The 25881-nt window shown below is 40.0% G+C and overlaps 4 protein-coding genes and 1 long non-coding RNA gene across 5 annotated transcripts in view; 4 read left to right on the forward strand and 1 right to left on the reverse strand.

Moving 5' to 3' along the window:
- Positions 1 to 5972, reverse strand: part of cspp1a (centrosome and spindle pole associated protein 1a) — a 10825-nt gene extending 4853 nt beyond the window's left edge. The window contains exons 1-17 of the mRNA XM_084566674.1: positions 5717 to 5972; positions 5510 to 5607; positions 5329 to 5409; positions 4629 to 4730; positions 4045 to 4409; positions 3070 to 3143; positions 2891 to 2987; positions 2740 to 2797; positions 2055 to 2377; positions 1848 to 1972; positions 1477 to 1552; positions 1138 to 1249; positions 881 to 1028; positions 692 to 793; positions 511 to 581; positions 169 to 312; positions 8 to 50 (exon numbers count right to left, since the gene is read on the reverse strand). Coding sequence (XP_084422800.1) covers positions 8 to 50; positions 169 to 312; positions 511 to 581; positions 692 to 793; positions 881 to 1028; positions 1138 to 1249; positions 1477 to 1552; positions 1848 to 1972; positions 2055 to 2377; positions 2740 to 2797; positions 2891 to 2987; positions 3070 to 3143; positions 4045 to 4409; positions 4629 to 4730; positions 5329 to 5409; positions 5510 to 5607; positions 5717 to 5765 — 2068 coding nt within the window. The 5' untranslated portion in view covers positions 5766 to 5972. The remainder of the gene's footprint in view (positions 1 to 7; positions 51 to 168; positions 313 to 510; positions 582 to 691; positions 794 to 880; positions 1029 to 1137; positions 1250 to 1476; positions 1553 to 1847; positions 1973 to 2054; positions 2378 to 2739; positions 2798 to 2890; positions 2988 to 3069; positions 3144 to 4044; positions 4410 to 4628; positions 4731 to 5328; positions 5410 to 5509; positions 5608 to 5716) is intronic.
- Positions 5973 to 6753: 781 nt separating this feature from the next.
- Positions 6754 to 11581, forward strand: cops5 (COP9 signalosome subunit 5). The gene is made up of 8 exons (XM_084566697.1): positions 6754 to 7041; positions 7273 to 7507; positions 8470 to 8598; positions 9004 to 9069; positions 9319 to 9404; positions 9507 to 9618; positions 10315 to 10463; positions 11286 to 11581. The coding sequence occupies exons 1-8, from the start codon at positions 6902 to 6904 to the stop codon at positions 11371 to 11373; spliced, it is 1005 nt and encodes a 334-aa protein (XP_084422823.1). The 5' UTR covers positions 6754 to 6901; the 3' UTR covers positions 11374 to 11581.
- Positions 11582 to 13461: 1880 nt separating this feature from the next.
- On the forward strand, positions 13462 to 19115 carry ppp1r42 (protein phosphatase 1, regulatory subunit 42). The gene is made up of 8 exons (XM_084566446.1): positions 13462 to 14442; positions 14527 to 14693; positions 14783 to 14921; positions 15709 to 15825; positions 17652 to 17769; positions 17864 to 17998; positions 18309 to 18375; positions 18747 to 19115. The coding sequence occupies exons 1-8, from the start codon at positions 14311 to 14313 to the stop codon at positions 18865 to 18867; spliced, it is 996 nt and encodes a 331-aa protein (XP_084422572.1). The 5' UTR covers positions 13462 to 14310; the 3' UTR covers positions 18868 to 19115.
- A 1706-nt stretch (positions 19116 to 20821) lies between these two features.
- Positions 20822 to 21827, forward strand: tcf24 (transcription factor 24). Its single transcript, XM_084566769.1, has 2 exons — positions 20822 to 21262; positions 21561 to 21827. The coding sequence occupies exons 1-2, from the start codon at positions 20828 to 20830 to the stop codon at positions 21669 to 21671; spliced, it is 546 nt and encodes a 181-aa protein (XP_084422895.1). The 5' UTR covers positions 20822 to 20827; the 3' UTR covers positions 21672 to 21827.
- Positions 21828 to 22770: 943 nt separating this feature from the next.
- Positions 22771 to 25724, forward strand: LOC311503300. Its single transcript, XR_014699579.1, has 5 exons — positions 22771 to 23225; positions 24415 to 24475; positions 24693 to 24767; positions 25310 to 25359; positions 25602 to 25724. It is a non-coding gene; the product is annotated as an uncharacterized lncRNA (long non-coding RNA).
- The last annotated feature ends 157 nt before the right edge of the window (positions 25725 to 25881 follow it).

Here is a 25881-nt window from a genome sequence, read left to right on the forward strand (position 1 = left end):
TGGCGACATGTTTTAGGTTCAAGGATCCAACTTTGGTTTTCGAGCCTATGCTGTAGAGGAAAAATAAAAGATGTTCTCAATGGCCACTGCAGTGTGAAGAGACTATTTTCTAATTGTAAGGAAGGAGAAATAATAAAGCACTCTTAATCAAAGACATGAACCCCTCACCTCAACCTTCTTTTGTTTCCTTTGCTCAAACTCATATTCCTGCTGTATCCGAGCTCTCTGCTTTGCCAGTCTCTTCTCTTCCTTTTCCTCCTCAATCCTAATACGTTCTCTCTCCTCTGCCTGCTTTCTCTTGTTTTCCTCTATCTGTTTGAAATGTAAAGTTAAGGTTACAGTTAGTTTACAAATGCTTTAAAGTGCCGAAACTTTTTCAAAGTGGTTGTAACCAGCGAGCAGAATTTCATCACACATGCGGAAAGCATTTTACTTTTTGTTTGATCGATGCTTTCTGCTAGCTTCCATGCAGTTCAGTGCACAGACTAAGGGCTGGGACCCCACACCTACCTGTTCTTTCAGGGCTTCTTTGTAGCTGTCCTGTCTGTGGAGCTGCTGTGGAAACGGTTGATCTTTGAAATCTGCAAAGACAAAAAGGGGCAAAGGGCAGAAAGTAGTCCATAAAATACACCTGATGTGCAAGGGCCCAGTTTGCCACAGCTTTGGCACACTGTAAGAAAGAGAACTCTACCTGACATTCGATGGGAAAGGGGAGGCAAGGTTTCAGCTCCAGGACTGGACCTGGGATTCCTATATGTCTCTTCATTGATCCTGTGCATTTTATACAGGTTATCTGAGGGTATGGAAACATGATTAACTCCATAACTCTCAAAAGTTTAGCAGTAACCTCATTTACACAAAAAACTAAACCCTGACTTACTAACAAGGTTGCCTTTTTGGTCTTTAATCGGAGCGCCTCCTCCACTTTTCCCCCAGGGGTTGTATGCCATCATCTCAGCCTCTATCTTAGCATCGTATCTTTCCTTCTCTTCTTTCTCTCTTCTTTTACGCTGCTCTCTTTCTTTGATCTGGACACAAGGAAGGGAGGATGTTTCAGAAGTTGATGCACTTTTGAAGATGACATATACCAATCTGTCTGAAAGCATGAGGTTTGCTCATGGATGTTTAACAGCGCACCTGCTGTCTGAGTGCTTCTTGGTAGCTCAATACACTTTCTCTCCTTTGCTTGGACTTCTCTTCATAAAGTTTGTCCATTACCAAGGGAGATGCTCTGTGCTGATGAATTTCTCTAGAAGCAGACAAAGAGGCAAATGTACAGGAGGTGGTAGTAATATAGTTATGCTGTGAGGGCCCTCTTCTGGCAGAGAAAAAATATCCCACGGCCTGCTACTAAAAGTAAAAGAAGGTACTCTTTGCCAGTTTATTTACAGGACAAATTACAGGCACTCTATTCATTTTGAAACAATTTTAAATAAAGTATGTAAAAAAAATCAGGATGGTGGGATGGACACTAACTCAGTTTGGCTGCTGGATCTGAGAGGTGGCCTATAAGAGGGAATCCCAGAGTGCTGAACTTCTCCAGGCACAGCACCTGAAGAAGAAAACACAAGATATTACAGATACTTGCAGATACTGCAAGCCAGTTAATGATCATGAAAACACCACCATACTGGTATTACTACAGATTCTATATAGTTACAATCACTGTTTCCCAGTTTTGAAAGTACTGTATGTACAAATGCAGGCTGTGTAATTAATCTACTTCTGCTTATATATATTTATATAATATAATATATTTCTGTATAGTAAGTATAAAAGATTTTAGCAGAAGGAAAAACATCTCTTTAAAAGGAACATTTCTGAATGTAATAGTTGCAATACTATACCCTGGTTGCGAGGAAGATTAGGATCCAATGGGTCCCTGGTTCCATAGTAGTAATAAGCTGCATCATATGGAGTCTTGTAAGTATTAGGTACAATGGGAGGTAAAGGAGGACCAACACCAGCAACCCTGAAAAACAAAATCACATAAACTACTGTATAGTTACTGCAGAGCTGTTAACTCAAATCATGTGATTGCAACTGGAATCTACCTTGGCATGGCCACCTCTCCTAGCATGTTTGAGAAGTCCCTGTGGTAGTCTTCACTGAAATAGTCAAAAGAGGAGACACCTTGGGCTACTCCCATGCCAGACCCAAGTACTGTCTTCCCTGGCAGCTGATTGAGAGCTTCACCGTGGTCCACCTGGGACTTCTTTGGGCTGGCTGTCTGTTCTGTGTTGTCAGGGCATTTGTAGTATTTGGGTCTTGGATTTGGATTCTTCCCGGTGACCTCCAGGTCTAGTCCAGACTCACGAGGGGTATCTCGCCTGTCATACTGCCTGTTAACAGCTCCAAACTGCTTTATTCGGTCTGGCTGGAACAGATCCATCAAAAGAAATCAGACAGCAAATACAGAAAAAAATACTTCGATAGATAGTGGCCTAACAGGAAATGCTGACCAGGTGCTCTTTGTCAGCCTAATGCACTGCTTCCAACCTGCAACAAATAAACACCAACAGTACGCTGCATGCCGACACATTGAACCCAGGCCTGGGGCCGTCACAGTGTTGTGGATCCACATCAAACAGTAGCATAACCATCAATGATACTGATACAGTTCATTAAGCTGTTAAGACATTTGCAGTCACTGTAACAGTCACACGATATGCACATGCCACGCCTGTATTATAGTAAGATTTGAAACACAGCTTGTATTACAAGTTTTTAGTCTGCTACCTCTTTTTCAGGGTCCGTGTTTCCAGTGGCAGCAACCCTCAGCTCAAGTGTTTTCTCCCTGTTAAAAATGCAAAAGTAAAAATCATCCCATCTTTTGTGCCATGCCTCACAACAAGTTGAAGTAGCTCCAGTGGCAATGATGTGCACTCACTTCATCTTGTTTCTCTGCTGTTCAGCAATCTGGTTCAGCAGCTCCTGCTTATACCGTTCTTTCCTCATCTGTGTGACCCTGTGCTCTTCTGCTGCCCCTGCATCACAACAAAGACCCATAAACATGCAAGTACTGTCACCTAGAACTGAAGCTTTCTGCAATAAGCATAACCATTTTACCAATCATGAGTCCAGTAGCAAACTCAGACTTATCCTTGTTGAGACCACGTGCAGATCTTGCAGCTGTCTTCACGCTGCCGGACATTTGCAGACAATTGAATAGAGATACGCAAAGAGAATGAGACACTCCAAGAATCATCCATTTACTACCAGCATATAAGGGTAACAGTACTGCAATCAGTTCCCATCTGAGCCACTCCCAGCTAACATCTTACGTCACTCAATTTCCTACAGATCTCTCTGCTGTATAAGCCAGAGAGAGGAGGCAAAGCCTCATGCTCCAATCAATGCAGCTCCTCTGATTGAACTGGGGTGAACAATTGCTAGCCTGGAGCTGGGCCAAGACTCAATCTCCATCACCATCACACCATATGTTAACAGTTTCCTGACAGTAACTCATCTTAATGGCATAAACTGTAAACAATGAAAAGCGACAGGATGTAGGAGAAGTGCTGAAGAGCAATAACTGAGTATGGCAGCAATTATCAGTACATGTATTGTTTTACAGTTACCCTGTACTGGCTCAGCTCTTTATTGATTCCGAAATTGTATTAGATTTTCCAGGAGGGTGTTATTAGCTATCTAGCTTTGCACACGAATGCTATTGCTATTATACTTGATCAGCATTACAAATCTCATTGATGCAAGACCATTTAACCAGGGGAAACTGTTAACCGGAATCATTCTTGGGCTAAGATGATCTTAGACCTATTGTAAGTGTATGGGCTAAAATCATTTTAGTCATACGATAGTTTAAGGAAATGAGGACCAGAACTGCACATAGAAATTAATCTTGTTTACTTTGACTTCCAAGTCCTGTCATTGTTGTTCTGACCATAAACATCAGAGGCCTCCATCTCCTTTATATCCTGAGAAACTCTGCCATGGAAACAGACAAGACAGGTGAATTCAGAGACTATACAACCAAATTCCTCTTCAGGGCAATCAATTGAAAGCTTCACATAAAAGCTATACCTGTCCACTCTGTGCTCTTGAGTTATTTTCTCCTCTTTGTGCTTAGGATCTTGGATTAATTTGTCCTGCCCCCTCCCGTATTGGAAATCAAAGTCCTCCTCTTTGTTGGTGATTGGCTCCTCCTCAGAACTATAGGGCTCGTTTGGTCTATAGATTTGCCACAGCCTTCGCCGCCGATGGCCTAGACCCCATGTCCCTGTGCTTTTTCCATTATCGACTGCCTCAGTCACAGTGGCCGCATCTCTCCTGGATGCAGGGCGAGCCTTAGAGGATGAGGGGGGCATGTTTGAGTGTGTATTAAGGATGTGCAGGTGAAAACCTTGAGCAGAAATGTTTGCAGCATCTGAAGCTTGAATCTGTCCAGCCTGAAAGTAAATATAAGAGAAAAAAGTCAATATATAAAGGATTTACTTTATGACTGTGTGCAAATATAAATATTTCAATTATTTAGTGAGACTGATCTCTTGAACTCTGATTAATCTTTAAAACACCGCTGCAAGCTTTCACAAAAATGGCATGTATCATTGCTACAAATGCACTGTAGCAATATCTGTACTAGTTTGTTTATTTATTAATCTCCTTACCTTTGAAGGGACAGGGGAAGTTCCTCTCTTTACCTTTCTCTTTTGTGCTTGTTCTTGGAGGAACAGGTTGTATTCTTTATTCCTCTCTTCTCTCAGTTTTTCCTGTAAGACAAAACAAATTCAGAATCATGTTTTTGATGCACTCAGCTGGAGCTCCAGTTACATTGCACCACTGCTGCATTCAAAGACGCCTTATAAAACCTTGACTATGATAATGTATTTAAAACTCAGCATTCACATGTATATGTATTGTATATGATATAATTAAACAAAATACACAGTTTTATCCAAAGCAGCTTACACCTTTCTGCCTCATACACACATCAGCAGACACGTTACTAATGGCGAAAGACATCAAACCACCAACCCTGTATTTAATGCCCATGGGGCTCAGGGCACAAACGCACAGACTCATACTCTAAATAAATTGTATTCCATCCAAGTGAGACTCATTCAACCCAGGTGGGAATCAACTCCCATTTCCTAGCTAAGGAGGCTGACGCTTTTTCCATGAGGCCACTGAAATCACTAGACACTCTTGAAATCCTTCTTACACTCTTAATCACTCCACTCCATTGGTACTTATAAACAAAAGGAGTTGCCATGAAACACAAAGCACTTTGCAATCAACAGTTCATATAATGGAGAGTTGCCTGCTTCTTGCTATGCTAAACTCAGAAACACACACACGGGCACACACCTTTTCTGATATCTTCTCATAAATAGGTAGTGAGAGGCCCTGGGGTGGAGAATGATGCTCTTTGGTTTTCAGATCCTTCTTCTGAAGAAAATTTTTGATAATGAACAACATAATTCAAAATGCAGCAGAGATTAATTAGTGGAACAAAGACATTAATTGTTGTTCAGTTTTAAAATCAGACCTTTGACACATAGTGTTTGAAGTCCTGCTGCAGCTCTTGCTGTAGTTTCTGTTTCTTCCTTTCATAGTCGGTTCCCAACAGGAAAGTTAATTCCAAACCTGGAAAATATAGCACATATGATTACATGAAAAACTATATGATAAACAACATAGACAGTGAAAAAAATATATATACTCAAAGAATGCAACCTGTACACCTGCATCTTACCCCTGTCTGGATAAGGGGTTATTCCTTGTGCTGCTGATGCTGGAGGCATGTTTACAGTTTTATTTACATCGTCAACTCTGGACTGTGGAGAACATGCACACACAATAGTCACTCACACACTGATTAGCTCATTAATAGCTAGGACATTATTTCAAAACACTGCGATTTTACATACCTTGTTTTGCACGTAAAATTGAGAACATATTTAGGAGTTTCTTCTTCATGCTCCCCGGAAACCCCATCAACTTCGTCCATTATATCTCCAGGATTCAAAGCACAGCGGTTATTCTGGCTTAAGATATATATTATTTATACTTATTTTCCTTCACAGACCAAAACCTGACGACTGCTCTTGCCCAGAGAGCGAGGCGCAAAGCATCATTCAGTTGCTAGGGGCAACCACGACACAAAGATCCTCCTGGGTGAGGCTAACTACCCTAGCTAACACGAAGCACTAAACTAAGAAAGTATATGAGAAATGCGCTAAATGTTAAGCCTGTAATTAGACAAGCTGATTAATGTTGACTTCAGTAAAAATATTTCGAAAAATAGGCTTTAAACCCCAATGGAGGTCAAACTTTTAACGTTTGTACAAACTAGCTCTAACTAGTAGTCTTTTGAGCTTTGCGTATTCGCTTCAAGAATTTCGCTCCATTAATGAATATTGAGACTGATATTTTGTCAATTTACGAAGTACTTAGCCCGCATTAAAGAACAGTTCCAAATGTCTGAAAGGAAAAGCCCTCAAAGACATGTAATGCCTGCCTTTCTGAAAAGCGCCGCTAGATGTCAGTGTGTACCTGACAGTTGGCGGACGTTTCTCAGGACTAAACCATGCCATCTGCCGGAGGGGTGGCTTGTACTTTAATAAAAAAAGAAAAAGAAAATAGAATAATGCCTAAATCGTATCATCTTGTGAAATGTTGTTATATATAACATCGTCTTACTATTATAAAAGACGACGTACTGTATAAACCTATCAATCGCATATTTTTCTAACATTAAGAAAAAACGTCCCGTGCGATTTCACTTTGGTGCGTTGGTATCATCGACTGTCATGGCTCCCTGAGCTAGTGGACCTTTAGCCCCGATACGATATCAAACTCCTCGGAGAAATATAACATTTCTTCGTTTATTTGAGCAGTATTTTGGGTTTAACGATACCCTTTTTTGCTTAGATAATTCATGATGGCGGGGAGCAGTACGGCTCAGAAAACATGGGAGCTATCGAACAGCATGCAGGAAGTTCAGAGCATTGATGAAATTTACAAATATGACAAAAAGCAGCAACAAGAAATCCTCGCTGCCAAGCCATGGACAAAAGAGTAGGTTCATAACTGCAGTGTGACCGTTGCGTTTTCCGTTTGAGTGGCTGGGTGATTGTTTAGCTAACTATATTTATTGTTGTGTCACGGTACTGTCTTGTTAGAACATTGTTGCTAGCTTGGCTACAAACTAGCATACCGGTCTGTTTGTCAACAGAAGTGGAACGAACTGTGGTGAATGTTTACAAATCTATCAGCGCCCCAAGACTAATATTATTCTTTTGTCCACAGTCACCACTACTTCAAATACTGCAAAATCTCAGCTTTAGCCCTGTTGAAGATGGTGATGCATGCCAGGTCTGGAGGTAACCTGGAGGTGATGGGCCTCATGCTGGGGAAGGTGGACGGTGAAACCATGATGATTATGGACAGCTTTGCCTTGCCCGTGGAGGGCACAGAAACCAGAGTGAACGCCCAGGCTGCAGCATATGAATACATGGCGGCTTATATTGAAAATGCCAAACAGGTGGGGCACTGACTTCCACATTGTTTAAAGGCATCTTATTTAATGGATTTATACCTGAGAAAGGAGCACCCAAACTCTGCATAGACTCACACTGTCCCAAATAATAATGCAAAACTTTCTGTGGGTGTAATGGACAGCAACCGGTTTTATTTGTAATCTTAAGTAAAATGAATTCAACTATCCTAGAAAACTATTTTTATATGGTTATACACCCACTGTGGGGTAAATTAAATTCAGCAATTTAAGGCACAAGTGAGCAGCTTAATGTGCAAGTACAGACGTTTTAAGGAGCAAAAAAACCAAAACAGAAATAGAACAAGATACATAATACAAAATACAAAGTATATACAAGTTACCATGCCATAAATGTAATAACTATCCAAAATGTCCATGGAGAATGTGATGCATATATTTGCGTCACATTATTGTGATATATTTGGATGAAATGAGTTGTGTATTGTCAGATTTTGCCATACTGTCTGTAGCACTATATCATGGCAGCTATTATTTGGGCGTTGTTGCAAACCAAGAAGCACGGCTACTCGATGGACATATTGAGCTGTTCTGTAAGGGATTTGCATTGATATAATGATGCACAGTGCTTTATTTGGTGTGTGAAACTTCATGTGCAGTCTCTTGGTTGAGCGGACATCTCATAAACCGAGGCTATGGCCCGCTCAGATTTTATCCTGCGCCCTTTGCTGCTCGTCACCCCCCTATCTCATCGGTTACTTGTCACTTGTCACTTACAACTATCCAAAAGGCCCAAAAAATAATTTAAAATACACAAGTCTGTGCAGTTGACAGTTATTTAAAGTGATATTTACCTAAAGTACTGCTGTATATCAAGAAAACAGTGAAACACAGTGCTGTATTTTAACATTTTCATACTCTCATATTATAAAAAAAAAAATTTCTTCGTGCCTTGTATAACAACCTAAGTATAATCTGTGATCCCTCAGGTTGGCCGGCTGGAGAACGCAATTGGCTGGTACCACAGTCACCCAGGCTATGGATGCTGGCTCTCGGGCATAGATGTCAGCACTCAGATGCTTAACCAGCAGTTTCAGGAGCCTTTTGTGGCTGTTGTGGTAAGGCAGGAAATAGTACCTCTTTTTATTTCAAGCCAAATGTTTTGTTTACTGTGATTTCTAATTTCCTACTGTTGAAATGGTAAACAGAAAGTTTTTTTTTTAGTATAATAGTCCACATTAATATGAGTGTAACTGAGAAGGGAGGTAAGATTATTGATGTATAAGTTGTAGATTTCCATGTTGTGCTGATTAATATTTTGCTATTGCAAACATATATGCTATTTACACTTCATTTGGCTTAGCCGCGCTCGAATGCCAGGGGCGTCGTGTAATTAAGCACGCATTTTCTGCACACTGACAGCCACAGCGAAAGACTCCCGGTGGCCAGGTTTGAGTACTCCCTGGAGGTTTGTGTGACCCCTGACTTTGTTTTCCTGTTCTACTGTATCTTGCTTCCTACAGATCGACCCAACTCGGACTATTTCTGCAGGGAAAGTCAACCTTGGTGCCTTCAGAACGTACCCAAAGGTAAAGCAGAGACTTTTAATAGCAGCTGTTCTTCTGTATTTTTTACGTATAAAAATCATAAATTAAATGTTTGTTTTTGCTCAGGTTGGTAGTTGGATTTTATTTCACTGTCACAGTCTAAAAATTAAGATCCTGTAACTGTTTCTCAGTATCCTGCATTCTTTATTAGTGTAGTAATTACCTTGTTATGTTACAAAAGGCTGCTTGTTTTGTATCTATTTCTCAGCTTTTGCTCTTTGTATTTTTCAGGGTTACAAACCCCCCGATGAGGGACCATCGGAATATCAAACTATCCCTCTGAACAAGATTGAAGACTTTGGTGTACACTGTAAACAGTGAGTGTTGTTACCATTTTGAATACTTACTGTACACAAAACATTAACTGGATTTCCTGAATGTGCTTTACTGTCTATGACACAATAATTGTTATTTTTTAGGTATTATGCCTTGGAGGTAACATACTTCAAGTCTTCCCTTGATAGAAAGCTCCTGGAACTTCTCTGGAATAAGTACTGGGTCAATACCTTGAGTTCGTCAAGTCTCCTCACGGTATGTAGGAAACTTCAAAAATCAAAATGTTCCCTAACTGTTTGACATTTTGATTTATAGTCAATTATTACACTATAACTCATAATGACATGTGGTCACCAGCTTGTGATGCTGTGATTTATTGCAGCTTATTAGCTAAGCAACCTTGTTTATTGATTTTAGTAATAAGCTGTATGTGAACTTTTAACAGAGGAGATAAGTATTAAAGCTGGAGCCGACGTCAGTGATACAGATGCCCACTTCCACTGCAGCTCCTTCTAAAGATTGAAAGCCCCACATGAATTCCCATTGTGTTTGCAGTCACTGTGTCTTGTGCTTGACTAAACAGTCTAAATAGGCATCAGGCTTATCCAAACAGTTAGCTCCTTGGCATTCTGGATGAAGACGAATTGACTAGATGTCAAAAGCGAGCTGCTCAGGGGGTGACAGGCTTTGTCAATTGCTACACTGTCACCCAAGTCAGGGGCCCCCGTGTCATTGTGTTTTAATTACCTTTTCTACTATAAACACAGCCTCACCTTAAGCAAACTTTTTACCGGCTTCTTTTCATTCACGACACCACACAAGTTTTCCTCTGGCTTGTTGGACAGATTTGTTACCAGTCTGCTGAAATATGTCTTTGTGGAAAATCTGTTATCTAGCTTTTGTTGGCAAATTGTGCATGAATTGGTTTCTGTGTGTGTGTTTGACGGTCAGAACTCGGACTACACCACGGGCCAGGTGTTTGACCTGTCGGAGAAGCTGGAGCAGTCGGAGGCTCAGCTGGGCAGAGGGAGCTTCATGCTCGGGTTGGACACGCATGACAGGAAGTCGGAGGACAAACTGGCTAAAGCAACACGAGACAGGTGGGTATTTAAGGAAGGAAAAAATATGTGAAATTGAAAATTATTTTATTTTACGCACTTTAATTCTGTGTGAAGGTGGTAAATTTGTTTTGTCAACAGTAATTCTCGAACATTGATTAAAAACTATATAGATTTGTAGTTTTCATCACATCACACAGTATTTCAGTATATTATGGAAATTTATCAACTTGACCTTTACTGAAATGAAGCATCTATTACATATTAAGGCTGGTGAATAATGCCCTATCTAAAACAAATGTTATAGCACTTTATTTTGTGCCAAATTTTCTGGTTGAGACAAATTAGCACTTTTTTTAGAACTGATTAATGTGCCATTTTCACATATTTTGGTCATGTGCATTGTAATAGGAAACAGTTATCTTTAATATCTTTAATCTGTAATAAACAAATGTTTATTTTTTGTTACTTGACACACTCCGTAGTTCCTTATTGATTTTCTGTCAGTTAAGTTTAAATTCATCTCGCCTACTTATATCTAGTCTGTTGGTTTTTATTTAATTTATTAATTAATGTTAAGGTTTACAAGTAGTGTGAGTATAACTGAAAATATAACAAAATAAGTCTGGGTTTCCCATTCTTTTATTTTATGTATTCAATACATTAAAATATTGCATACTTACCTACAACCTAGCACCCTGATGAATACTACTTTGAGTAATATTTGATACTCAAACAGAGACAAAGCTCTACAAATAACCTCACTACTGATTGCTGCTACCGGGGCAGATGTCATATTTCTCTTCATTTTAATCTGTTTTTCGGTAACTGCTAACCTCCATTTTTCACTGTGGTTTGTTTCAGTTGCAAGACAACCATAGAGGCAATTCACGGTCTAATGTCTCAGGTCATTAAGGACAAACTCTTCAATCAAATCAACACATCCAATTAATCCTGAACCGCAGCTCGGATATCATCTGGAGAAGTTTTTATGTGCATGTCTAGCACTTACTGGTTTATGGTGTGTGTATTAACTGCTAAGAGTTGCGTTATGTGTGATTTCTCCCAGGAGTGCTTTTCTATTCTTTTTTTCCTTTGTCCTAGAAGTAGATAAGAAATAACCAAGACACAAACAAATTAAATAAAACATAAAAACTCCATCATTTTGTCCTTTTGTGATTTTTGACATAAATTATACTTTTTTTATATAACTCTCTGCGGCGCAGCATTTAAATAACTCGCATTTAACAACCTAACCTTGCACCAGTCAGTAATTTGAGTGAAGCCTGTCATAGCATTACATAATGGAACAACAAACTCAAGCTTCTGCACAGGCTCACCGGGAATCGACTGCCATGTGTGGGATGTCTCTGCGGAGTCACTCCCAGCACCGTTTGGCTCTCGGTGGTACACATTCTGGCAGAGTGGCCAGCTCTTCAGGTTGTGTTGTGGCAGTGATGCAGCACAGAAACAGAAGCCGTACACACAGGAGTCTATTCACCCGACGTGTCTGCTCTACATCGAAGCAGACACTCACCGAGTCTGCTTTTTTTTACTGACGGCTTCATTGGCCTGGGTTTGTGTGATGTCTTTTTTTATGGTATTGTAATGGCTAAATGTATATTTTTGATGTCATGTATTGCAGAGGAGAGAATCCCAGTGGGGCAGTGGAGGTGCCTGTTTTTTCTCATATGCATAGACTTTGGCACCACTTCTTATAATGATTTTCTTTTACCATTATTTTAGTCATGTCTTAAAATGGAGGCTTTTCAGTAACGTGATTTAGAAAAAGAAAACTTATTAGCTAATAATTAATGCACTTCAGGAATTTGAAATTATTCTGCGCACAAAGTAGCTGATGTTTTTGCCAGATATTTAAATATATTACATGGATGACTGTCACACTGCTGGGGAAGTATTTAAAGTATGCACTTGCAAAATAGTCTCACCTAATGTTTGGTCTTTTGCGGTGATTCAAGAATCAGTGAAACATATTGAACTCGTTGGATATGTAAATATTGTGATTATCACCAGATGGACATTTGTATGCATGACTTAAGTTGAAATAAGAACATTTATGTTAATTCAAATCAAGTCAAATTGTGGGCAGTCAAAAATCCATTAACTAAATTCTCTTTTAACATTTAGGGTTTAATGCCAAAATATGTTCTCCGTGACTATAAAAAGCTTTCATGGACTGCAGTGGAATGCCTTCACCTTTGCTGTCCACGCAAAAAGATATGAGTGAACCAACTTATTTGGCATTGATTGATATGAAAGCCCCGGGTCGATCAGACTGATTAATAGCCATCGGTAGCTACAGTATTTAGGCTCTGTGTATCTAATGACACCACTAATATAATGAGATGTAATGTTTAGTTTGGCTTTGAAGTAAGCCCACAAGCATGATGCCATGTGCGAAGAAGTGGAACTTAAAAAAACGGCCACACTTCCTTTCCGCCATGTGCTCTTGCATAAGTGGAGGTAAGTCTCTCTCACAGGAAGCTCAGGTCATGACATGATATAGATTAACAATGCAGGGGTCACTGGCAGTAGTGGGCTGTCGTCCGGACTTGGTATGTTGTCTTAAAAGGTTAAGAGCTAAGACTGGAGAAAATGTCTACAAACAGAGCTTTGATTTGTTTTAATGTGCAGTACAACCATTATAAGATTTTTTTTTTTTTTACATCAAACTTGCCTTCCGGAGAAATTCTTAAAATTATGCAAATTATTAAAATGCTATTTTTTTTTTACTTCTCTTACTTCCCATCTCTCCTGCTTTTATTTGCAATGACATGATAAAAAAAAACAACTTAAATGTTATTTTCCTAAAATGGCGATAACAGTTTATATAATGTCAATGGTTTGGTAGCAACAAAAATATTTTTTTATTTTGTTACACGCTTCCGCTTTTCCGTTCACCCCTCCTCTTGACGGACGCGCTGTTTGCGTGGTTTCCATAGCAACACTTTGGTTGCCCCAAACGAGTTGACTTAACGCGCAGTTCGCTTTACAAACTTATTAAAAACACCGTACTTCCGACACTGCAAGGTAGGAGAATTCAGTTAACACATTACACCTGCCGAAATTCATCACGGTAATGCGGAACTTCCCGTTGAACATGGTATTAGAGGACGCTAATGCTACGGTGTTATGGTAACTTTTAAGATAGGCTAGCTATTAGCATACATGTTTACTTAAGTTTTTAACTTTAACTTTTACCGTCTCTTTGATATAACTTTGATGTTTAATTTGTTCCATGTAACACGGTCTGAACCCGGACAGCTATGAGTGTGGCACTTTCCCTGACAGTGATAAACTGCTTTTCCCAAGTCCCTGGAAACCAGAGGCCCTGGAGAGTATGAGCTCAGTTAGCCAACGGCTTCTGTCCGTAGTTCAGCTCCAGTTTATTGATCAGTGTCTCTTTTCTCCTATAACCTCAGCCTGATGCCTAAAGATCAAGAGTGGAAAAGACCCGCTGACACATCTCTCTGTCATCCACTTTAGCCACACACACCGAGAGCCGTACACTTAGCAGGTGGAGAGGTGATACACAATAAATTAGCTAATAAACACCATAAATGAAAATGGAAACACTGGGAAGTCTTCACTCTGATCACAACTCTTAGCAAGTTTGTTGGGGAGACGTCATGTTTTGTTGACCAGTTATTTGACCAAGGTTCATTTAGGCCTTCTATTTGTGATTACAAAGGCTGAGGTAATTTGGCTTTTGTAAATAGCTGTTCAGAGGGACATTTGTCTGCCCCCTATTTCAGCTAACGTGTCAGTTTTTCCCGCAAAACAGTCAGCCTCAGTCACGGCTGTGGACTGAATGCTTGGCTGACTCTGAAAAGGATCTTCTCTGCAGCGGAGTCTGTGACAAGCCAGCATGGTGCGTTTGACCGTGGATCTGATTGCTAAATCTAGAAAACACTTCAAAAAGAGAAGGGGCATCTCCCTCCCGCAGTACCTCAAGACACTCACCCACCTCTATTTTTACGACAAGAATATTGAAGATATTGTAAGTGGCTGACATCTACGCCGGTAGTGCTTTAAGATTGTTTCTTTCATTGAAATGCTTCATTTTTTTTGTTTCTTTTTTTAGGGTGATCTGTCTGTGTGTCAAAATCTCACTGTCCTCTACCTGTATGATAATCAGATTACATACATTTCCAACCTTGACTTTGCCTCCAACCTCACTCATCTCTACCTGCAGAACAACAACATCACTTGTATAGATAATCTCGACAATCTGCCGAAACTCTCCAAACTGTGAGTAGTCTCCCTGCCGTTCTGTGCTGTGATAATCGTCTGATGTCTGAGGTTTATGTGAATATGTGAGTGATTTTCTTGCTCTTTAGGTATCTGGGTAAAAACAGCATAGCAGTGGTGGAGGGGCTGGAGCAGCTCCATGAGCTCAGGGAGCTTCATCTGGAGAATCAGAGGCTGGCACCAGGGGAAAAGTTGCTCTTTGACCCCGTGACTCTCCTCTCGCTTGCTGTATGACCTATTTTTACTCTGTCCAGAGCAGGACTACTATCAGAGAAAATAATCTTTCACACTATGTGAATTATTTGTGTTCTCTGCACTTAATTTGTCATGTATTTCTCGGTATATTGTATATTTGTCATGTATTTAGCTTTTCTTTTCAAAGCTGTGTGGTCTTCAGGCGGTAGCTGGGTTATCACCTCCTACGTAAGACACCTCAGATTTCTCAGACTCGAATGATCTATGTAAAAGCGCTATTGTGAGGGATTTGAAGATGTCAAAGAGACCTCTGTTGCTCTCTCTGGTCTGACAAATCAGTTAGGTCTGTTTACTTCTTTTACTGCCCTGGCTATGGATAAACACACCAAAAGTCTCAGCTCCTTGTTTGTTTGGATAAATTAAAAGAAATTGCTGTGCAAATTTAAAGAGTTCCAGCTTTTTATAAATGCGCCATTATAGAACTTCAAACTCAGGCGAATATTAGCACTGTACGGCGTCTGATTTGGATGAGATCCTGGTAGTTTAGACATACATTTAGATGGTTAATCCAGATGGATTAGAAGCAAAGAACAGGATAAAAACACTGTGCACACGGACAATATTTCCGCAGTGTGCTTTCTTTGTGATATCAGTCTTTTTTTTTGAGAGCTTGTGTTACATGTTTGAATGAGTGTGAGGTTTAACATTTGGTTGATTTGACCTCAGAAACATGTATCTTTAATTGTATTTGTAATATTCTGTCATTGTACTGACTGTAACATGAACTCTCTTTATTAATATGAATTCTTCTATTGCACAGGAAACTCTTTGTGTGCTGAATATTAATAACAACAACATTGATGATATCAAGGGCTTGGCAGTGCTTAAGGAACTCCAGGATTTTTCTGCAGCTGACAATAAACTACATAGTATGGAGGCAAGTATATCTATATATGTAAGACTTAGTTAAAAACTAGTTCAGTCTGACAAAAGTAGAAAGGGATCACATGTGCAGTCAAAGTAAATACTAACACATCACAGCAAGTATCCATGACAAAAAGTATTAAACCCTGCATACCATCCATTAGCTGATCTGGTCAGCATTAACATTGTTCTGTAGTTTTCTGCAGTGATGCGTGAAATGAAATGGAGAGCAGGGTTGTAAAGAACCAAATCCTGCAAATCCCGCCAGAGGTTCCCAGTCTCCGTGGCTCGCACAGGGTCAGAATTATTCAACAAATCAGTGAGCCGCTCCCCTGAGACTTTTCCCGCTGACAGCTTTAAACAAGCACAAGTTTCTCTCTCTCCTTGGAAGGTCGGTTTTTCCTTACGCCCTTTGAATCCTCGGTTTGATATCCAAAACCACCAGTATATCACTTTATGGAGGATTCATCTGAGACAGATAGATAATTTATGGCCGCTGACTCCCGCAGAAATGACCTCTTTATCTATTTTTTAAGCTGGGTCTGTGATGGTAGTGATTTTACTGTTTGGACTGATGTATTAACTGAAAGGCTTGATGGTTTTATTTAAAAGGCATTATTCTTCTTTCTTAATGACACACAAAACCAGGATGACACATCGAAAACACTTTCTAATTGACTGCTTTGCTACCTCCTCTACGCGAGAGATTTTGATTTGAGAACGTTGATGCAGGTAATTGTTGTACACGTGTCATTTGTAGCAGATATCTCCTATAATTTATACAACCCGTCTGCCACTATTGATTTTGAAAAGACAGCACTCTGAAGAATCAATTCCTTCTTCTGCACCATTTGGTCAGAATCCAGAGGAAACATTATGGATTTTTAAAATAGATTATGACAGGCAGTCAGCCAGGGTGACAAATGGGGAGCATCTTCAGAGGCTGTTAGCACTGTGCAGGGCAGAGAGGACAGAGGAATCGAAGCTCTGGTCAAATACAGGTTCATAACTGCCCCATCATTAGTCCAGGCGAGTGAGCCAGCCAAGCTCAGTAAGTATCCAGCCTCTGCTGTTCCCTACGCCCCCGCGTGGGGGGCAATTTGGCGCTGGGCTCCTCTTCAGCGAGGGCCTTCTGAGTGACGGCCCTGACACGATCATTTATCAAAGCCTGGGAGCGCGTGGTGCTCAGGGGTCCCCTCTGAACTGATTGCAGCTCGAGCTGGAAAAGTGGAAGCGCTTTGGCCAAGACAGGAAGGCAATGAACAATCAGAGCGTGTCCAGAGAGTATTCATATTTCCAGGCTTGGATTAATGTGCCTTTAGATAAACATACAACTGCAGGCAACTCGCTGGAGGAGCCAGCCTCACACTGCCCCAGGAGGAAACGTGTAGTTACATGACACCGGCGACACTGTTTATTAAAACAGACTGATGTGTTGTTTATGCACTTTCTAGTGGCCCTTGCACTTCACATTACCATTCACTTACACCACGTCTTTAAAGGTTTTTCTGTTTTTTTTGTCTATTTGATAAGTAATCTGTGCAACTCTTAAGAGTTCCAGCTTTTTAAAAATGTGCTCTTATAGACCGAGGCAGCAAACTATTTAGCAACAGCACTATAGAGAGTCTGATTTGAATTGGATTTAACAGTTTAGACATAAATCCAGAAGCTGAATCCAGATAGATTACAAGCAGTGGCTTAAAATACCATAAATGCGCATCATATTTGTTTAGTAGTTGAACATTAGTTACCGAGAATAACTTGAGAGACAAAGTTGAATCATTAGTGGATATAAGATTAGGTAGATGAGGTGATGTATGTGATTCTGTGTATTTTCAGGAGTTAGAAGATGTGTTCAGCCACTGGCCTCAGCTGCTCGTCATGGACTTGCGTGGAAATCCTGTGTGTAGAGAACGAAAGTACAGAGATCGTCTGATAATTGTTTGCAAAAGCCTTGGTAAATTTTTTTACTTGATCAGCGGCATCCTGATTTGATTTATTTCTTTGATTTCCCCAACACTCCACTTAATGAAACCTATTTATTTTTATAGAGGATCTGGATGAAAAAAAAATTAATGAGGTAACCAGAGTCTTCCTTATTAACTGGAAAGCCTCCAAAGAGGCCAAGAAGAAAAAAAACAACGAACACATGCTGACTGGACCGCTGATCTCTAATCCTTTAACAAGTAAGTCACTAAAGTCTGCATTTTATTACTTTTTATTATTAAATCTACTGGAACACATTATGAGCCCTTAATTGTTTTTTTAATCAATTTTATTTCCTATTTGTAAATCCTGTTTTTGCATGGTGTAAATGGTCACAGAAACTGAGAAACTGCCACCCTCTTAAACTATAGACATTATGCTATGTAATGTGGAAACCAAAAAGGTTTTAATTGAATTCTAACTTGTTAAAAACCCTCACATTTATTATTATTTTTACGCTGGTTGAGTTTGTACGCGGTTGAATTTCTCGTGACTTTGTTTATATCCTAGATGACTTTTATGCGGGTCCACATCCATGTGGTAACGTGCAGAGGAGGAGGCCGCAGCACACTCTCAGGTCCAGTGTCACTGTTAGAGGAAGACTACATTTTTCTCTGTATTACTAGTTACTAAATTATTGAACTGTGGACTTTTAATGATGAGACACCTTTACAGCTATACATCCGAGTAGAATTAATTTACCACGTGATGAAAGTTACAGTTCTCCCCAGAATCTGTGATAAAATTCCTATTTTATCACATGTTGGTCATTTATTATTTATACTTTATTGAAATTCCATTGCTTCTGTCTTCTTTGCTGATATGGTGTTACCTTGTGTGGCTGCTTTATTTGCTTAAGAGAATTATGGTGCTATTTTTGTCTAAATAAATAATGAGTAATGTGATCTAATAATTCTTATATTTCTTTTTGTCTGCCTGATCTTTTAGGGCGCCACATTTACAGATAAATGGATGGAATGCTGTGGCTGTCTCATCACCCATCTCCAGTCATGTGGATGCTCAAGGCAAACCTGCAAGGTCCACAGAAATCTCCACCTCCTTCACATAGGAGGACACGGGACTAAGCATGCTTCTGACTCGTTTAAGGACACTGGTCGTCACAGCTGCAGATCTTTTACTCTTGTATGTGTACCAAAACGTATTTTCAAACGACATAATTGTATCTGTTTAACAAGTCCTTTACATGTCTTAATAGCCTGGAAATAATCTACCATTGTTAATAACAGGAATTAAACAGTAAAACATTTCTTCTCCTCATTTCCCAGCTGCTTTATTTCTAATTAGATTTATGTGGTCTAAGAGTATAAATACTCTGTCCAACCCAAACTGCTCATAGACCTACATTTTCTATGATGCATGTAATTTTTCTTCTGACTGCAATAAGTGAACCAGGAGATGCAGAGTGGCAAAATCTAAATGATCACTCTGCCCTGCTATTACAGTCTGTACGTTATCCAAAGCTAACAACGCATGCTCCTATTCAAACAACTGTGATAAATGGGGCAGTGGTTCTTTTACAGCAAATACAGTAACAATGCGGATATATTTATTGTCAGCATCGTGTTTGAATGGGGTTTTAAGAGCCACGTGGGTGTGTAACCCCTGAAAGATGCGGGATAATTAGGGAAACAAGCTTACTTAACCTCCTTTTACTTCGCCTCGTAATTAGTGGCCCGCAGCAACACTGTTACCCCATCCTTATAAAAACAATGTTTATTAAGAACAGTCCGGGGATATACATATTATAAATTATTCCTTTCATTAATTTGCCGACATCTCCGTTTGGAGCCCTGAAAATCAGAGTGATTAATTTAGGAGTCTCGCAAGAATTTCCTCAATGCCTGCCTGTTGATTGCAGCGCTGGACTTTATTTATTAGCTGTTCCAGTGAGCTTGCAATTCAAGACACCCTGGCAATCCGTCAAATGTTTTGCATATCATCTTACACTTGTCAGTTTGTCTTCACGGTCTGTTGCAAATAGAGTTTTGGGCCTTTATTGCTGACCATGAAAGGGACATTTGGAGGTAATTTTTTGACTAAACGTCTTCCCGTCGCCACTTTTTGATAGGCTTATAAAGAAAATACAGTGTCGGGTTCGCAGCCAATTAGAGCGGGATATGGACTACCACATATCTGGGTTAAGGCGAGAGGGGAGTCCTGCCTCTGGCGTTGAAAACGAGCCTCTGCTGCCCTCAGACAGAAATAAGTTAGGGAAGGGAAAGATCAGTCCTCTCTGCTGTGAGGGAGTGTTATGGGGCGAGTGATTAATTGCGTCGCAGTGAAATGCTTGTCCGCCGCTTTGTGTATCCAATAAATTAAGAGCTCTTGAGGCTTTTACGCACACAGGTGAAGAGCTGGATGCGCGTACCGGGACCCGCCGCTGCGCACCGTCTCTGCAGACGCGCTACTTTATAAGGATAAACTGGACGTGGACTGGGACTATTCTACGTTGACGAACAAATTCTCTATCCCATCCGAGCTCTCTCTGGGTTGCCTTCATGTCGTTTTTCAAGACAGCGCCTTTGAGAAACACCAGAGGTAAACTTCACATCAGACCACCATCTATATGCTGGCTAAATGGATGACAGGGGCTTCATCTGAGGACGAAACGTCTTGTGACATTTATCACACTGAGCACAAATTTGTGTTTTAGTGAAAACGTGAACAGCTGTTTGTTAGTGGGTGAGCTGCAGAAGTAGGATGTGTTTTCTGTTTATTTAGCAGCAGCATGAGGTTTACAATAATAACATGTAATAAGTGAATGCTGCTGATCAGAGAACTTAAGGTATGGATATAAATGCAATAACTTTAAATTCCTACTGTAGGTTTTAAATTAAAGATTAGTTTTAAAGGTAGAACAGACTGTAATAAACAACCCAAGCTGTGTTTAAAACAATTGTAAGATGAGTTCAAGTAAAATGTGCAATATTACGGCCAGGTTTAACTGCTCAAACTAACGCGTTGTTTCTTTTTGTGGTAAAAATCTTCAGGTCTGTGAGTGCACCCCGATGGTCGGAAGGCAGACGCTCCGAATGGACAGCGGTAATTGCTCCAGGGAGGTGATGGATGACAGCCCGGCGTCCAGTCCGAGCTCCAGCCCGAGTCCGGACGGTCGTCGTCGGGAGCTCCACCGGGCCAGGGTGCTCCAGCCCGGCGGGATCGGCGGGATCGGCGGCAGAGGACGCCCGGCAGCGGCGAATGCGGCGCGGGAGAGGAGCCGGGTGCAAACCCTGAGAAACGCGTTCCTGGAACTGCAAAGAACTTTGCCGTCTGTCCCGCCGGACACCAAGCTGTCCAAACTCGACGTGTTGATACTGGCCACCACCTATATTGCCCATTTGACTCGAACACTACAAGAGGAAGGCACGGAGGAGGGAGAGAGCACAAAACAAACAGAGGCGTTACACTCTTTGAAAGGTGATGGATACCTGCACCCAGTGAAGGTCAGTGCTAGTAATATTATTAATAATAAAAACAGCCCGATAACAATAATACTAGTGGACAGCTGGTTATCTGTTTGTGTTGTCAGTTATCTAGGCATATTAATTTGGCCTATTTTTTTAATTGTAAAATAGTTTTAATAAACAAAACTTTCTGCACGAAATGTCTCACTGCACACATATTTAAAGAAAAATAAATCACTGTACAATTTGATGAAAAATTGTACAGTGATTCTTAAGGTTGTAGCTGCATTTTCAAAGCTCCAGTTAATTTCTTAACAAGTTACATGTATCTTTACAGAAATGGCCAATGCGATCCAGACTGTACGTTGGAGCAACCGGACAGTTTCTGAACACCTCGACTGCTTCAGAATCAGAGAATCAAGGCCCATCGTCGTCCACCTCCCAATAGAAGGCCCAAGTCATTTGTATGAAAAGATTTCGTATTTGCATGAGTCCATGCTTTACTTGCAGCATATGTCTGCTTGTAGACTGATTGTTGAAGAATTAGCCAATCTGGTTTTACTTCCACTAAAACCAATAACACGACAATGTAAATTAATATATTATGTGGATTTTATTGTATGAATTTTGAGAAAGCATACATTATGTTTCTCTGTTGTTGTTTTGACTAATCCTGTTTGCATTGGACAGCTCCACACATGTCCCAGGTATGATATCTGTAGGAATTCCGTGGGGTAACGAGCCCGTCATGCTTCAGTGTGCACTTTCAGTTGAGACATTTGCACTAAATGCATGTGTGAATAACTTAACATCTGTCATGTGAAGAGGTCTGTCAGAGCCTCAACAATGGAGGCTCTTCATCTCATGTTTCCTTCGTATTTTTACATGCATGGTTGTAAATGTGTTTGTGAATAAATTACTTGACAATGGACGAGGACTCCCAAGGTTTTAACAAGCAGATCATTTATGAAGGTGTTCTTTTCTATATACCCGATCCGTTTGAGAAAAAAAAAAACTGTTTAAAGTCTATAGAAGTTATTATCATTACTATAATAAAAAAAATATATAATAATAATTATTCCCCGCGACCTTTAACAGTAATAAGCGGGTACAGAAAATGAATGGATGAATGGATAATTATTGTTGTTGTTAATATTGGTATAGCATTTGTTTGATATTTAAGGTATTTTGTGTAATATATGGCATAGCTTCGGTGAGATTCAAACAAATACATTTTATAGGCTGAAGAGTTTGGTAGCTACTAATAGGTCAACATTTATTTGAAGAATATGCAGTCGTCTATCCTGAAGCTGATATCCTAAACTGAATTTAACAGGCCAATTAATTAATAAAAGATAAAAATGTAGGCTATGTGTGAATAAATACAAAACACAGATGAAGACTAAATAAAATCAGGTCAATACGATTATGATGTGTGTACCAGTACACAATAATTATCTATATTTATAGGCTGCAAATTAAAAGCGTGAATGTTAGAAAATAATTTCTAACACGTCATTTGGAATAGTTGTGGTATAACGATACCTCTGTCTTTTCGAAAATTGAATTTGATTCATTCTGTCATTAGTCTGATGATGATGAAGACATATCTTAAAATGCAGATTACATTTGAGGGTGTGCTGACGGCAGTTTGTGAACGTTTGAATGTATTGAAGAGATGAGGTCAATAAGACCCCTGTCTTTGAGCTGAAAATTAAAATGTTCTAGTTCTAATTTCCAATATATGTCACTTCTCCTTGACGTTGATGTAATGAAAATCATAACACAAACTATACATTTGTGTAGTTTAAACATTAGTCTGAGATCGGTGGCGCTCACATTTTAATTATTGCTCAGCTGTGCGCTTCCCGTGCTGCACTGCGCAGCTCCGACGCGCAGAAAGAGGAGGACGGACCGGAAACTCTCTCTCTTGTCTGAGGAGACCGTGGCGAGCGGCTGCTCCCTGGACCGCTGCTCAACTTCTTCTCCATTTGCTTCATAGGTACGTAACGTTGAAATGATTTGTGTGCGTTTGTAGCTTGAAATATGGCATTTCACTTCACCAATGTGATTCAAAGCTTATCAGAAATTCTCTCTTGAAGGAGGGCAGTGGTAGTTAGCATAAAGCTAGTTAGCATTCAGGCCACGTGGACAAAAAGCGCAACACGCAGTTTGACGTTATGTTTCGTATCATGGTTCAAATACTAAAGCCAACATTTCTATGTTTTATAAGTAAAGCAGGTAAACTTGGCATGCCATGTTCAGCATTGCGCATTGCATTTTACTTCAGTTAAGCTGTGGAGTCGGGCGTTGGTCGCGCACGTGGTTTTGGAGGGGGCTTTACTGCAGGTTTTACTATTAACCAGCTCATTTACATTTAGGTCATTACGATCTATCTCAAACGTCAAGTCACATTTCATATATGAAAGCGGACATGTACAACAAACCACGAATGTAACACTAGGATTCTACCTCCAGTACCACCGGTGTGGATGTCTCTGTATAGACAGGCCCTAAAGTACTGCCATTAATCATTATTTTTGACACTTCAAAAAAGAGGAAAAACGCCCTCTGTCATTCAGGTTCTTGTGGCACTGTCCTTATCTGGCTTTGTCCAAGGGTCAGCAGAAGAGCTGCTGGTCAGGGAATATCTCTGTCCCATTATTTCACAAGGGAAAGTCTCCATGGCCCCCAGTGAGGACGTAAGGTCATGGCAGAGGTCCTGACCTGCTGTTGAACCCGTCCTCAGACCTTCGATGTTAGCCATGCTCCCAAGCTGTGTTACATTGTACCCTTTGACCTTCAGGTGATCAGTCATTGGTCTTCACTTTATTGGCTATTCCTTCAGTACATTTTATTCATCCAAGCTGGAAGTCAATATCTTATCACTCCTGAGAGTAATTATCTGTAAGGTTTGGGAATAGTCATAGCAAGAGACCTGCAGTGACCTAGTGTGACGGAGATGTAGGGAGGCATTCCTATTTGAAGAAAGGTCGTTTAAGTCTTGAAAGTTTAAAGACTGAAATTGGTAACGTTTCAACATATGTGGTTTGTCATTTTAGCAGTGTTAATGAAGATGTCCACCTGGGGCTGGTATCCCTGATGAGGGTCACTACATTAGCACAAATTTTAATTTAAAGAAAGGTCGAATGCTCTGTGGAGTGTGTACTCAATGATCATTGTCATTTCAGATGCCACGCCACAACTTTAGAATGCAGATGGCCAAGTGTGTTCATGTATGGACCTTTAAAGGTGAGTGTTGCAGTATTTCAGTCAGTTGTTCCTTGCCTTAGCTACTTATCACCCTGCTGGAATAATGATGAGTTAACATTTTGCCGTTTACCCATCAGACAATAAAATGGTGAAACTGTGACCAACTGAATTCCCAGCATAACACTAAGAACAATGTGTAAGAAGTATTGTTTTATTTTCCCCCAAGGAACTTAATCCTGGTATTTTGTTCTTTCAGTTGCTTCAGATCTCTTGTTGTGGTGACTGGAGATGGACCAGATGTGTAGTCTTTTGTCTGCTTCCCTTCCCTGAAGTGAGTGAGCTTGGCGTGTTTTTTGGTTTTTTTTTTTTTTTTTGTGTTGGTGCTACCCACATGGCATATTGGGTGGTGCGACTGAATAACCATAATACTGCAGAAGTAAAACAGCATCTAAAAATATTTCTTCCATATAAGCCAGGTGAAATAATTTGTGGCAGCTATTCCAAAGTAGATTTATTTGGATTAGTTTTTAAACTTGTATCAACTTACCATGTGGCAGAAGTCAGAAATGACTTCAGTTGCCCCAAGTCATTTCTAAACTGTGAGCAGTGGCAGCTTTTGCAGCTGGTATAGTGATGAGTTCAACTTTTCGCCGTTTACCCATCAGACAATAGAGTGGTGAGATTGTGACTACTGAATTACCAGCTGCAAGCTTGAACTAATTGGCTCGGCTAAACTGTTGCTCTGATGATTTTACTGTATTAATTTACTATAAAAGATTTCAAATATAGACCAAACATTTTATCTTGGCACACTAATGTGTAATGATACAGATGGAAATCCAGTGTATTGAACTAATTTTCCATATTTTACAGGCAGCATGGTCAGTAATGGAACTACATCTGCTGGCTTCATCTTTTCCACAGTAAGTAAAGCAATAGACAAATATATTCAGCATTTGTATTCAAAACATGCCGATCACATGACTGTTTTTTCTGCTGATGTCATTGTGTAATGATGAGTTCATCTTTTCGCCGTTTACCCATCAGACCAAAATGGGCTGCTGAGAATGTGACTAACTGAACTAGACATCAGTTTTATGAACATACAGGTGACTTTTCTTTCCATTTGAGCTAATTATATATTGTATGTCTGTTTTATTGCCAGGGCTGTTGAGCCAGTTGAGAGCGTACAGGGAAGTCTCATTTGGAAAGTAAGTGCTGAACAACTTGTGGTTCTACTTTCAGTGTGGACATAACTGTAGATATCTATGTAATAAAACATTTGCCCTTTTTAATTGATGCAATGTATCATTAATAAAAACCTGTCTGCAAGAAATTGTTTCCGTGCTTTATTACATTCTGATACACATTTGACATGTGTTTTGCTCAACATGTACTGTATTAAAATCATGGTTAACTCATTGAATTCCTCAATCACTGCTGTA

Source organism: Chelon labrosus (assembly GCF_963514085.1).
Source record: "Chelon labrosus genome assembly, chromosome: 18".
Classification (NCBI taxonomy): Eukaryota; Metazoa; Chordata; class Actinopteri; order Mugiliformes; family Mugilidae; genus Chelon; species Chelon labrosus.